This window comes from Porites lutea, chromosome 14, assembly GCF_958299795.1.
Source record: "Porites lutea chromosome 14, jaPorLute2.1, whole genome shotgun sequence".
Classification (NCBI taxonomy): Eukaryota; Metazoa; Cnidaria; class Anthozoa; order Scleractinia; family Poritidae; genus Porites; species Porites lutea.
The window spans coordinates 7,838,278-7,852,473 of NC_133214.1; the positions used below are offsets into that span (position 1 = coordinate 7,838,278).

At 41.0% G+C, this 14,196-nt stretch overlaps 1 protein-coding gene and 1 long non-coding RNA gene across 2 annotated transcripts in view; both read left to right on the top strand.

Annotated features, from left to right (window-relative positions):
• LOC140925221 (uncharacterized) overlaps positions 1-6,286 on the top strand; it is a 41,343-nt gene extending 35,057 nt beyond the window's left edge. The window contains exons 25-27 of the mRNA XM_073375206.1: positions 2,519-2,723; positions 3,757-3,914; positions 4,998-6,286. Coding sequence (XP_073231307.1) covers positions 2,519-2,723; positions 3,757-3,914; positions 4,998-5,126 — 492 coding nt within the window. The 3' untranslated portion in view covers positions 5,127-6,286. The remainder of the gene's footprint in view (positions 1-2,518; positions 2,724-3,756; positions 3,915-4,997) is intronic.
• Positions 6,287-11,192: 4,906 nt separating this feature from the next.
• Positions 11,193-13,425, top strand: LOC140924624 (uncharacterized). The gene is made up of 3 exons (XR_012164304.1): positions 11,193-11,359; positions 12,073-12,169; positions 13,099-13,425. It is a non-coding gene; the product is annotated as an uncharacterized lncRNA (long non-coding RNA).
• The last annotated feature ends 771 nt before the right edge of the window (positions 13,426-14,196 follow it).

Genomic DNA, 14,196 nt, shown 5'->3' on the forward strand with positions numbered 1-14,196 from the left:
TCTAAGAATCTGCAGCGGGATCCTCAACATTTGAAGATAGTTCCTGGAAAACGGACTAGCATCAGTCAAATTTCAGAAGCTTGTACTTTCATTTGTTCCGAGTTACAGAATTTATTTGTAGCAGCGGGACTCGGATCTGTCCGCCTCCGACGAATGCTGGCAGTTTTTATCGTTTTCCTGGTAACACCTCAGAGCTGAAAGAGAACAAAAAAACATAGCACTCGCTGGGAGCCTGTTCCCACACTTTCCAAATACCCAGCCAGTATATTTGCTACCACATCTTTTGCGGACACTTTTCCCAATAAATAGCGTGTTCAAGACCCGAGAAGAGAGAGTCAGGGCGCATTAAAAAAAAAAAAAGATTTCACGAGTGGTCTCTTGAAGAAAGTGCAATTGGTGCCCTATGTAATGCACCTATCAATGTAAACCCCGTGGGGGGGCAGTGCGGGCAAGGGGTGGGGATTTGACAAATTTTAAAATTTTTTGATCAAATTCCCCAGGGTGGGAAACGAAAGGTCAATCAAAAGTGTCAAAAAAGCCCCCACCCCAGGGGAAAAAATCTAAACAAACAATACTATAATACTGTATAAACAAATTAAAAGAAGATTTCAAAAGTACGTCCTTACTAAACGTAAGCTCCGTTAAATTACTCGCTGTAATTAAGTATTTTCTCTCTCCACTAGCATCTCTTATTTTGAACAACAAAATCACTCTAGGAAGATTGACCGTACTATTATAATATTAATGAAACGTAAAATGCCTTATAACATCTGCTCAACAGGTCGGAACAGTGACCCGTAAAAAAATCCTCTGACTTTCATGGTGTAATTCGATTTCAATCGAGTTTTACAATCAGATGGGAACTTGAAGATAAAAACTTTCTCAAAATAGACATTATCTGTTTAGATGACAGTTTAAAGTATCGGATTATGGCGATTGAAACAAACGAAAACTTCACACCTTTCTCCAACAGCGTGACTTTCAGAAAGCCTCGAGGAACGGACTTGGTAACCGCTTCTGAATTGATCCCAGGCTTCTGTCGGTCAAAGTCAAATGTCCCGACCCCGGGGTCGCTTCGCACGATCAAACGCCTGACAGGGGGATAGTCTCAGGCATCAAATCCCCACCCCTTGCCCGCACTCCCCCCCCCCCCCCCCCGCACGGGATTTACATTGATAGGTGCATAAGGGTATCCGAATTCTGGATTCCCGGAAATTTTTGCTTGTGGATCGAAAACTGGAGTCCGGAAAAATTGTACTCGCGGAATACGGAATCCTGGGCTTGGAATCCAGAACGCTGCTCAAGGCGTCCGGAATCCCTCTAACGATTGCAATCCAGAGTCCAAGTTCCATTGACAAAGACTGGAGTCCAGTATCTGGAATCCAGATTCCAGGACTGTCTTGGATTCCCTTACGTTGGGTGATGACCACTTGGGATTTTAAAAAATTTTGAATACCGCTCAAATGGATTCTATAGGAGACATGTTGATTTCTCGAAAAGCTTATTTTTCCTGCTTATTATATACGTCAGTCTTGATACTTTAATAATGACAATCTTTATCGAGGATGCCTACTTCACCCTAAAGTGCTTTACAGAAGGGTCCTCCTAATGAAAAACATTAACTGAATAAGACAAATCTATGACTAAATTAGAATTTACTAAGAACTAACTATCAATTATTTAAATTGTTGCATTGCGGATGGCCTTTTTTAATTTGTCAAGTGACTTGACAGAGCAAAATTGTCGAAGTCCAAAACAGTGGCGGATTCAGACCTTCAAATAAGGGGGGGGGGGGGGGGCGGGGCGGGGGAGCGGTCATTCAGACCCTGAGATAAAGGGGGAAGCGGTCTCCAAAAAAAATTTTTTCGGGCCTCTTTTTGGTCGAAAAATTAGGAAGGCGGGCCGGGCCCCCCGGCCCCCTCCCTTGGATCCGCCACTGCAAAGACCCCAGTTTGTAATTGAAAAAGCTTTAGGTACATGATCCTTAGACCTGGTATGGTAATCATGATGTTCTCTATTTAGGACAACATTAAAATAATGTGTAAATACGTTATTCAGGCACTTAATTTGGAATTGGAAAATGTTGGTTTTGGAGGAGAGGGGAAAACCGGAGTACCCGGAGAAAAACCTCTCGGAGTAAGGGAGAGAACCAAAAACAAACTCAACCCACATATGGCGTCGACGCCGGGATTTGAACCAGGGCCACATTGGTGGGAGGCGAGTGCTCTCACCACTGCGCCACCCTTGCTCCTCAAAACATAAAGATAAAGATGGCGCGATGCTCAGCACGTCAGTCTTGAGAGCAATTTCCGCCCAATTTTAACTCGAGCCTCAGTGTCTGATGTACGAGTGGGTAAATCTACAATACGCGCTGCTTTGTTTTGCAAAACTTGTACTTCTTCTATTAATTAAAGCCACGTCACCCCTATCTCCCCAATTAATATCAGCATAGTCGAATATAGTTATTGTATTAGATAGCTTTCTTAATTCATTGACTTGAGTTTCGTTTTGCATTTAGATTGACATCGGGCCAGAGCTTGCCTCCAGAATTATACACAAAGCCCAGGTGTTTTCGTCTGGGAAGAAAATCCCTAGGGAGCAGAAAGAACCCGGGCTGTTTGATGAAGCTCAGAGTATCCTGTTTAAAGAAATGCTGCCATATTGGGCGGGGTTTTGTAAACAGTATACCCCACCCGAGGATGTGAATAAAGTCAAATTATCTCGTAAGTACTGTCCTTCCGTTCAGCGCTCTGCGGTAAGGGCAGTTAAAGCCCGGGGGGATACTCCCTATGTGTAATGACCCGGCTTTACGGGAAGTTTCGGCGCAAAAGGGTTACCCTTTTCAGGCTTCAGGTAAATGAAAGAGTAGGGATTTCACCAGTTAAATTATATGAAAAGAGTAGGGAAATCCTGTCTCCTCCACAGTGACCTCTTTGAATTGTGTCGTAGGGAGGCTGGAGCGAAAGAAAAAGAAAGCGCGCGGGGCACGATGGGAAGGGAAAAGAGAGGAAAATAGGCTTTTTCCTGCCTTTTCCTTCTTCCCAACGTCCACCGCGCGCTTTCTATTTCTCGATTATTACAATTTTTATTGGGATACCCAGCATGAACTTCTGTGGAGGGGAGAGTAGGGAAATCTGTCATTGCGGTCTCTGAAGGACTTAAAGGGGCTAACAGGCGCTTTTTATGGCGGTGAAAAAGAGAAGAAACCTTTCTGGTTTAGTGATTTGTTTATATTCAAAAGACGTTGCATAGGGATGCAGCGTTCTAAGCTAGTATGTAAAAGGGGTACCATTTCTCAATAAAAGGTATACAAAAGGGGTACGTTTTCTGTCAAAAATGGTATATGAAAGGGTAAGAGCTTGAACCTCGGGGCGGAACCTCCCAGTATAAAACTTTACTTAGTTTCCGCCCCACCCCCCTCATCCCCCATCCCTAGGCGTTTAAGATTTCTATCGCAATCTAGTGCTGCAAGGCTACAATAAAGAGTCCAACGGCGCTTTCCATTTCGGAACTATCCAGCCAGATTAGTTTATTTGTTAATTGTATGCAGGATGTCATGAGTTTCAGTAAAAAATTTCCAGAACGATACTTATGGGTAAAGCTAGCGTGAAACAACTGATTTTTAAGGAAGAAATGAACAGTAAAAGACAAGAAATGGGAAAACTTGGTCACGTGGTACAAATTCACGCTTGGCGTTTGCCGTAAACGTAACTCTAAATCCTTCTACTGACAAGATGCTTTTTTAATTCTCGACAGCAACGAAACAAGAGAAGCTTCATCAAAAGCGTTACGCAGAGTTTCTGAAGTACCCTGCTGTTACCAAGACGATTATACTACCCAACGTACCGCCTTCCACGCATGGTCAGTTAAAAAGCGAGCTGAGTTTTTCTGTGTCAGACGGAATGAAGTGGAAGGTAAGAAGATAGAAAGAAAGCTTTCGGTTTTTCCAGCTAAACCATATGGCTAGTGTTTTTGCTGTCCAAATGAATGTGTCCTCGTTAACGAAAGCAACAGTAGTCCAGCTTTGGCCCTTCTCTGTTTGTCATGCAACACACAGAGAGAGTGTGTTGTGTGACGTAGAGGGCGCGACCAGAACGATGAAAACGAAGTAGCAAGGGCTAGATTTGAATATTATATTAAAGGGAAAAGGCCATGATATTTTAGTACAGTTTGTTTACTTACTAAATTATAAATCGGTAAAACAAAAGTCTGTCGAAGAAATCACGGCCACGCAACAAACGGTAAAAATTATGATCTTTGAGCATCATACTTTAGTCAAGCGGATATAAAACTTGAACAAGTCAGGCCGCTTTCTTTACCCGAATGCAATCTGTTTTCATTTTTTCACTTTTGCCTGTCCGTGATTAGACTACGAGTAGTCCCCCATTTTTCCTCAGGGATAGTAGAGCGAGTGAAACGCGAGCGCGCGTAAAAATCACCCCACGCGAGAAAAGGCGACTCTCGGCAGGGAGAGAGCTTCCGCGTGTCGCCTTTTCTCGCGTGGGGTGATTTTCACGCGTGCTCGCGTTTCGCTCGCTCTACTATCCCTGAGGAAAAATGGGGGACTACTCGTAGTCTAGTCCCTGCTCTTTTTTTAGCCTTCTGCATGTCTCTTCGGTTCTTTTTCACTTTTAAACGGTTCTTTTGATAATGTGCCCAAATTTATCATGATTCAATTTGCATGGCTTTTAAGTCCCTCAGCTTAATCTCTCCTGACTAGTTCTTGCAACGCCGGTGTAATGTGATTCATACCCTTTATGCATGGTAGATATCACGATGTATCCCTAGCCCTAAACCTCACCTAAAAGCAAGCAAGTCAAACATGAAGTCAGATAGAAATTAGATGTGTTTGATCCTGCCTGGGCCTTTTAATATGAAGTACCTTAAGCCCGATTTATTTGCATTCCCAGACATAATTTTTGCCTTGTGCAACTTAGGCTGAAACAGTTTGTGTGTACCACAGTAATCAAACGTTTTATGATGTTCTCTGTTTACAGGAAATAAAGGATCTTGAAACAGGAAGCGCTGTGTCGAGTAGGGCTGGTAGTGTACGTGGCAGACCCGCTGAAAATGGTCCCTCAATGGACTTGTCAAATCACCAAGCACAAGTAGAAGTAAACACGTGACAACGTGTATCCTGTAACTGAATTTCAGTATTGCTCTGCTTTGGGCTTGGTAAACAGTTAGCGTCCTGTTGATGTTCCTGGAGAATATGTGACGAAAAGGCCAAAAGGAGCCTTGTGTGACAAAGACTTGAAAAATGGACCTCGTGTGTCGGGATTCTTAATTAGGGACTTAACAGGGACAAGCAACAACGGCGGCGACGGCGACGGCTACGAAAACGTCACTTAAAAAGTGAATTCGCGCTGCTTCAAACTTTTTCCCGCTTATTCCATCTCGTTCAATTCGTAAAATGTTAGTAATTTTTTCTGGAGTTGAACTCTAAAAGATTGTATCAAAGTTCAGGAAAAGAAAAAGAAAGTCTTCGTATTCCAAAAACAGTTTTTTCGGCCCTTCGGGCTTCGGTTTTCTCTAAAGATAAGGGGAGGGGAGCCGGACCCCCCGGCCCCTCCCCTGGATCCCCCACTGGGTGGTAATAGGGAAGGGGGTGGGGCAAGGCAACTCTCTTTCACCTTTCCCGTTCGTCACTTTAGGAACGCGAAAGAAACTGGAGCCGAAACGCGTCCCGCAGTGGATTCTGGAATTGTTACTGAGGACTCGCCGGTCAGTTGTTGGTCAATTTTTTCCCTGTCCCTAGTTATAGTAACAGTTCCAGAGGCCTTTGAGAAAGTTCACTTGGCGAATAGGGTCTGAATGCGGTTTACCATTTGTTGTCAATCGTTGAACTTTTTTTGTAGCATTTAACTTAAAAGAAGCCACAAAAATTTAATGTTTCGATACTTTCGTGTTGAAGCAAAAACGTGAAATCGAACCTCAGCGCTTAATATTCACGTTATATGAGGACATTTATTTTATTATTGTGCTTTTGTACAAAAAAGATGTAACTCATAAAGAAGTTATAAACAGCTGTAAAGTTATTTTAGGGACAAATAAAAATTGTTTTTAATTTGCTAAAATTGTTCTGTTGTTTACGATAGGCATGTTGGATCGAGTCTCGTACCCAGATCTCCCACAGAGTGAGATCTAGGTACGAGATTATGTTGAATCCTGTTTTGTGTAAAGCTACGGTAAAACGGGCTGCAAAAAGGGCAGCTTGTTTTGCAGTATCTCCACTCTACGAACTATGGTTGGACTGTATAGCCAACATAATCTACATCACTATGCACAGATCACATGAAAATAAGTAAATAACGCATTATTCTTCATTCAAGTTTGGGGGCTTAATCTTCTTTGACCTGAGGTCTTTTTGCATTTCCTTACTGATGAAAATCGGTTGGTTGAACAAAGCGTACATACAGCTATTTCAAGAAAGGTTGTCGGAAAAAGTGCACGCGACAATCCCGAAAGGTATTGTGGGTGATTTTAAATTCACTGTTTTTCAAGGCCGAAAATCTCAAAGAATGGCACGAGAGGCCTTGGAAGTATGTTTGCGAGTTCTAAAGGAAAGCAGAAAAAAAAGTAGATTCGAAAGCTACAGTGTCTGGAAAAGTGCATTGATCATATCCCATATTACCTTTCGGGATTGTCGCGTGCACAGTTTTTCCGACAACCTTCCTCGAAATAGCTGTATCCTAGTGTAACCCTTCACCAACCGAACGACGATTGCGGGCTGAAAACTTACGATTCTAAATACGTCTATACTGATCTTCAATTGAATGCGGTCTGAGCCCGGTTTTCATTGAAAGGACGCCCGGCAACAGCAATATCATATCAACTCACCGGACAATAATACAGATTAATTAAAATGGCTGCCTCGGCATTGATGATTATCTGAGAGTCATTGTCTGAAGCGCTTCAATGGCAAGAATTGGCAAGAATTTCTCGTGCATACACGCTTGAAGTGCTGTAACCCGGGGGGGGGGGGGTACTAAACAAAGTTTTATACGGGGAGGCCAAGCCCCGAGATCTAACCCCCTACCCAGATTTCGGACAGAAAAGGTAGTCTCTTTAGTGTACCTTCTATTGACAAATGGTACCCCTTTCACATACCTAGAACTTTGCATCCCTTTTAACTGCAGTAAATGCACTGTCTCGTTAAGTGTTAACCGTCGGACGCACACGCAAATTTACGCCCCCACCGTGGTAGAAGGGGGGGGGGGTTGATGGAACCCCTCCCTATAACTTTTGATGTGTTGCAGTATTTCGAAACGATTTTACCTTCTGTGGAAAAACTTTGATCGTCTCAACAAGATGAGGCATGTTTTATGGGTGGTGGCGCTGCTGGAGGCCTGTGACGTCACTTACAATGGTCGCCATCTTGGCTGCCATCTTGGATTTTACCAAGAATTAGAAATCAGGTTAAAACTGCGATAAATGGTAATTTTACAAGTCATGTAAAATAACATAAAAATAAGCACTTTGCATCATTTCATCCACAAGCATTACTTTTATTGTTGAAAGAAGTTGAAAAAACATGCATTTTCACTCAAAAATGGCTTGATCACTTTCTACTCATGTTGTCATATCTCGTAACCATAGTAACTGACCATCACGAACAGCTACTGAAAACGTCAGGTGCTGATGTTTTATCATCTAGGAAAAAAGTCAAAACCCAGAGCGGGAGGGGACACCCCCCCCCCCCCCCTCCTGTACGTTCGAGGGTTAATATGAATAAATTACAAAACCAGAAAGTTTTCTTTACTCTTTCACAGGCATATAATGCATCCTTCAGACCTTTTGGGTCTTGTTGCACTGAGACCAAACTAACAGATTTCCTCACCCTTTTATGTACGCTATATATGTTTTTAAGCAATCTTTAGCGATAAATGGTTAGTACGTGGATATTTTACTGTACCAGGAACAATCTTCCAGCGTTTTCAGATGTTTTACGACAAAAACTCTACGGGAATACCTCAACTGGAAATACCGCTGGATCATCTGACTACTTTCGGATCCACTGTGAATGGAACAGTGTAGATCACTAATCCGTTAATTTGGATTTGGATTCATCGGATTTCAAATCCAATGAAACCTTTTTCGAAAAACATTCACCAGATCAAAAATCCGGATTTGGATTTGCCGAGCGGAACGCGAAATCCGTTTTAAGATCTGAAATCCGTTTTTGGATTCACCGAAAGGAACACACCCTTACTTGTCAACCATGATTGCTACGACACTAAATCAACAACATGGAACGAAATCAACCAATTACAACCTACAGAAGTGCCCTCACAGTTTGAACCCGCTGAAGAAGCCCTGTTTCCTGAGAGGTCCGTTAGATTGTTGAGGGAGGCGAAAAATGTAAGCGTTTGTGGTATTTTTGACTTGAGGTTGGATGTTAGGCCGGATTATCCGTCTCAGACGGATAATTCGTTCCTAGTATAAATTCGGTGCCAAGACGAATTATGGAGCAAAATTCGTCTGAGGCTGATTCGTCTGTTAGCATGTCTTCAAGACGTGCTAACAGATGGATAATTCGTCTCTTTATATCTAGACGGAACGAAGACGGTTTTTTGACGAAGTGAGAGACTGGTTTCTGTATTTTCGCAACTCGGCTCCTCAACACCGAAACACCCGTCGTGTAAGCAGCGTAAAATATTTAGACGAATTATGGGGCAAAACTCGTCTTCGGATTTATACTTAGACGAGAATTATATGGTAGACGGATAACTCATCTCTAGTATAAATTCGGCTATGTTAAGTGTGCATGGCCGTGGTAGCGATAAAATTGCTGGTAAATGACAAAACAATACCTTGTGTCAAACAAATATGTCGCCTCTGTGTTATAAGTAAAGTTTCAAATAGAAAAATATTGTCTGGTGAAACATTCTGCTTTCATGAAAAACGTTTGCTATCAATATTTAAATTTTGTGCTGTAAGTAACTTTAATATTGTTTTTTTACGAGCTGCTGATTGGTCCACAGCCAACTCTGCCAACTTTCCTGGAATGTTTTGTTATTTTCCCGTAATCCGATTGGTCAAATTTGTCTAAGTGGCCCCGGTTACAGTACTGAAAACACTTACAACTGTCAGATCGAGATCGCTCTTTCTCTTTGACTCATGCATCTTGCCATTCGTTATCACCAGGCTGCCGGTTTGATTGCTGGGACTGCATTTTCTTTCGTCATATCATTTTAAATAAAGCCAAACTAAGGGCCTGTTTACATGAAGGTGGGGGACCCTAGGTAGGTGAGGTAACATGTGGCGGGTTACCCCACCTAACATGTAAACGTGATCACATTAAAATGAGAGATTATAAGGATAGGCGGGTTACCCCACCTAAGCGGGTTACCTACCTATCTGGGGTACCCCACCTCCATGTAAACAGGCCCTAAATGTATCAAGTGCTTCGTGGCCGCTTAATAGGGGTGAAACCAATAGAACTCTTGATCATTGGGTCGGCCAAAATGTGGCCTCGGCCGCCTATGAAAATAGAGGTTTAATGTCCTATTCTTTTCTAGAAGGTGGCTTGATGGGGTTTTTCACAGGAGCTTTTTCTTCCAATAGCCACCTCGACATTCGTGAAGATTAAGCAAAATCTATGAGAGGGTTAACGAGACATTCGCCTCTTTTTTTTGTCGGACACTTCCTGTTTACAAGTGAAAAACCCCTAATTATTCAGGGGTATTGTCTGCTAGTTTCATCAATAGCTAACATTTTTGCATATTTCAAATAAAATGCATTGTTACCTACCGTATTTATTCGATTAACCGCCCTGGGCGCTTATTAAATTTTTGGACCTTGATAGTAGGCGCTTATTCGAGATGGGCGCTTAAATAAATTTTCACCATTCTCAGCAAGTGAAGTATGTGTATTTTGCAACAAAACAATAAATAGTAGCAACAAAAAGCGAAGATGTAACAAAGCAAGGTTTCTGTAAAATACTCCGAAGAAAACTCCGTCTTCGGGAGGGTCTCTTATTATCTCTTATTGGAGTTTGTGTGGGAGGGAGTGAGGTTGGGGTGGGCGCTTATTCGAGACTGGGCGCTTATTAACTTTTTATGACTTTAGGATGGGCGCTTATTCGAGGTGGGTAAATACGGTATTCCTGTTCACGTAAAAAATTAAACTTGGAGACAATACCTTGAATAATGAGAGGCTGTTAATTGTTCACTTGGCGAAGTTTTAAAAAAATCTATTGATTGGTTTTAAAATTATTCACAGTCATGTAATATTCATTATCCCGTGCGATGACGTATTATTCACTATATCAACCTGAATAATAAATGCAAAGTTGTCACTTCGCAAAGAGTGTCATTGAACGCGGGACAGGAAAGTTCTCTGCAGCACGGACTGCTGCCGTTTCCTTGGCAGAGTTGCGGTACAGTCCTAGCAGGCCGTGTTCCCTTTGCTTCCGTAACCACCGCGAGATGTTGACAATGCTCCCGGAGTAGTCAATCGATAAAAATCGATAAATCGATAAAAATCGGTAAATCAGATTTGATTGATATCGACTGTATTGATCAATTGGTAGAAATTGATGACACACTCGTTCTTTTAATCGATTTATCTTGATTTTTACCGATTTCATCGATTTCATATTGGAAGATACATCTGTTCATCTGTTCATCTGTTCATCAAAAAATGAAAACCGACTTCATGCCACGGCAGCAAATTTATTGAGAATTGAGTTGACATTGAGCGTCGAAGTATCAAATATTTATCACTTTTAAATAAATCTTTAAAAAAGTCTTATCTTTTCGTTAAAACAAGGTTTAACATCGTCTTCTGATGGCTGATATTATCCAGGTTTGTAGGCGCCAAGGTTTTCAGGATTTAGATCTCCCACCCTTTCAAAATAACGTCGATGTAGTTCGGGTTGATCGTTGTGTAGTTACATCCCGGAGTATTCAATAAATAAAAATCCTGATCGATAAAAAATCGTTAGCATTCAAGTGATTTTTACCGATTGATAACGGAAATGGGTGAAATCTATCGAGGAATTAGCCCGAATCCTGACTCGAAGGCATGTCTGAAATTTAAACTAGGAAATCTTTATCTAACGGTTGCTTTCCTCGTGATACTTGCTTGCGAGAACTGAATGTAACTGAACCGTTTATGTTATGAACAAAATGAAGCGTTTTAGAGAAAAAATTGGTGTGTGTAATAGTAGACGGTCGTGACTAGGATACTCCAAAATCAGGTATCCGCTCGGAGACTGGAACTGAATAAAATTATTTTTCGGCAAATCGCTCCGACTCTTTACGACCTTGTTGTGTTGAAAGACTAAGTATACAAAGACTGAAAAGGCTAAGATGAGAATGGTTACTCCAAAATATGGATCAAAGCCTACATAGAGGTTAGTTGTTTTTCACGTTCTTTTTGCAAGAATTTAGTGCAAGGAGCAAACAATGTCTGTTTAATTACAGTACCACTACCGCGACTGCCGTGTAAAGCTTATTCATAGCAAAGTATCTGTTTGGATAGCTCGGAATAAGGTGGATACTTCAGAATAAGAATGGCCAAAATATGGAAGTTTTGGCCATCTGGATTATTATTACTGAACTTCCCAATACAAACATGATTGTTACGTTTACAAAGAGGGTACAAATACAGTTAAGGTCAGTTAACCATCATGTAATTTTATGATTTAGTTGATTCCAAGTGTTAACAATAGTAAAAAACACATAAGGGCCTGTCATTTATTAGAGGCGGGGGAGGGCTGGTGCAATTGGGGGGAGGGTCATTAAATTTTATGTAGCCAAGAAGGGGAGGGTCACCAAAAATTTAAGCTGGGCTTTGGGGAGGGCCATACCATTTATAGCAAACATTGCTGTTCACTTAAAATAAAAATAAATCAACAAATAAAATATATTATTTAACAAACAAGTCCCTTGTACAGTAAGCATTTTAAACTTTCATAATGATCAACCTGAACTACCCAACAACCCTAGATGTACGTCTTTTTCTTGATTTCTCTTTCAACAGCAACACACTGCGAAACATGCATGTCTTTGCATTGATCAAGTTTCTCATTAAGATATTTCAATTCACTGTTTACTCTTTTTTTAGCTTCATCAAGCCTTGTAATAACAGCTTCATCAAACGATTTAGAATACTCTTCTCCTTGTATAAAATTACCAGTCTTGTAGTGAAACAGGGTGTTAAGGTGAGCTTTAATGCGTCTATCCATATCTAATATGTTCTCTAGTAACTCACTGAGCTTCATAATGTTCGCCCTCAGTATTAACTAATCGGCTGGAACAAGAACATAATTGGTCGTGTAAAATTTTTCAGCAGCACCAGGATTGTTCGTGCTCAATATTACGTCACTTAGATACCTGTTCCTGAATGTTGTATTGGCGCCTCCCTTCATCACAAGGTAAAAGTTGATCTCTTTTAATAATCCCTGTCATATCTTTTAGCGTGGGGAGGGTCACAACTATTTTGGGCCATACACGGGGGAGGGTTACATTTTTTTCTGCAGGAAATTGAGGGAGGCATAAAAAAAATTAACCATGGAAAAAACAATTGCACCAGCCCTGCCCCCCCTCTAATAAATGACATGTCCCTAATTTACTTCAGGTCATACTTCTTGTCGCTTGGTGATCACTATTACAAGCACAGGCAGACATATGCTCAAGTTTCTAAAAAAAAAATGGTCCTGCAGATTGTATTAGTGTAGTGTCTCTGTATAGCTCTGATATAGGACCTGGAGCCTACAGTGGCAGATCGGAACCTTCAGATAAGAAGAGGGGTGGGGGGGGGGGGGGGGGGGGAGAATTCTCACCAGACCTTAAGGTGGCGGGAAGGAACCACTCACTCAGACCTTATGGCACGGAGGAGCTCAATCTAGAAAAGAATTTTCTTTCTTGCCCCTTCTTCCACTCAAGGGGGGAGGGGGGGGGAAGGTGTTTTCCTTCCCCTCCCTGTGACCTATTACCTATTTCCTTGATTGCCTCCTGAGCTCCTGATGAGACAAGACCTTCAGCATTAAGCTGGTTATGGGCTATTTTTTTGTTTTTCACTCAGTATGGTGAGCTTATCATAAATTTAAAATGGAAAAAAAATGATCATGCAGGTATATCCATGTTGCAGCTGTAACAGGAGGAGGAGTTGGAGGTCCGGAGGGTGTTGCAGTCAAATGCTTGTGAGGAACAGAGAAACCAGTTGGAGAAAGAAATGAAGAAAATTGGAGAAGGCTTCAAGAGAAATAGCAAATAAAATGAAAAAAAAAAAAGACGAAAAGAAAAAAGAAAACAGGAAAAAAAAAAAAAATTTTCATTGAGGCCAAGCAGTTGGCTGCTCAGTTGCATTTCTGGGTAGCTTGACCATTTGGTTAATAAAATTCTCAAAACCACAAACAAACCACTCTAAGAATTTGATAAAATGTGTAAAAAAAATTGTTTATTACTTTTAGAAAAATAAAGTTGTTTGTTTACAATTCTACAACCATTTTTTCATTTCTTCCTTTTCCCATCATTCTTTCCTCTGTTCTACTTTCCTCTTACTCTTTCTCCACTTCCACAATGTGCTTTTATGTACCCTCTATACCTGGGGTGGAAAGTCACCTGAAAATTTGAAATTAGCCATGCATTAAATAAAGCTTCCATTATAATCATTCTTTCAGGAAATAAAGCTGCTACTTTGGCGGTAATTCTAAAAAGTACTGTGTTCCACGATACAGTGCCTTGATTCAGCAAAGAAGCCTTGACCCTTTTGTTTTAAAAGTTAAAGATTTTCTTTTGGCAGCAGAGAAAGGCCCCCAGTTCAGTGCATTACAAATAATTATCACCTACAAAGTTATCTATCATCTAAATTAAAAAGGAACAACCAAATCATTTCCTTGTGGTACCTGCCTAATATCAAAATGAATAACTAAAATACTGATAATTAAATAATAATTATTGAAGTAGGGTATATCCAGGCTGTTTTAGCTTAACAAAACAAAAACACAAGGTAAGTCATTCTCATTTCTATTTTTGTCAAAAAATGGAATTTAGGACATATTTTGTTTATTGTCATACATTCTCTTATAAATTCAAAGTCCAACAAACTCCTTGAGAGTTTGGGCTACCTGTGGATGGGGCAACATTTCATGACAGGATGGACAATAAAGGGGCTGCATTTTCGACACCTTCAATGTGACTGAAAATTACAAAGGTTCACACAGCAGATTCAGGAATACAAAATGAC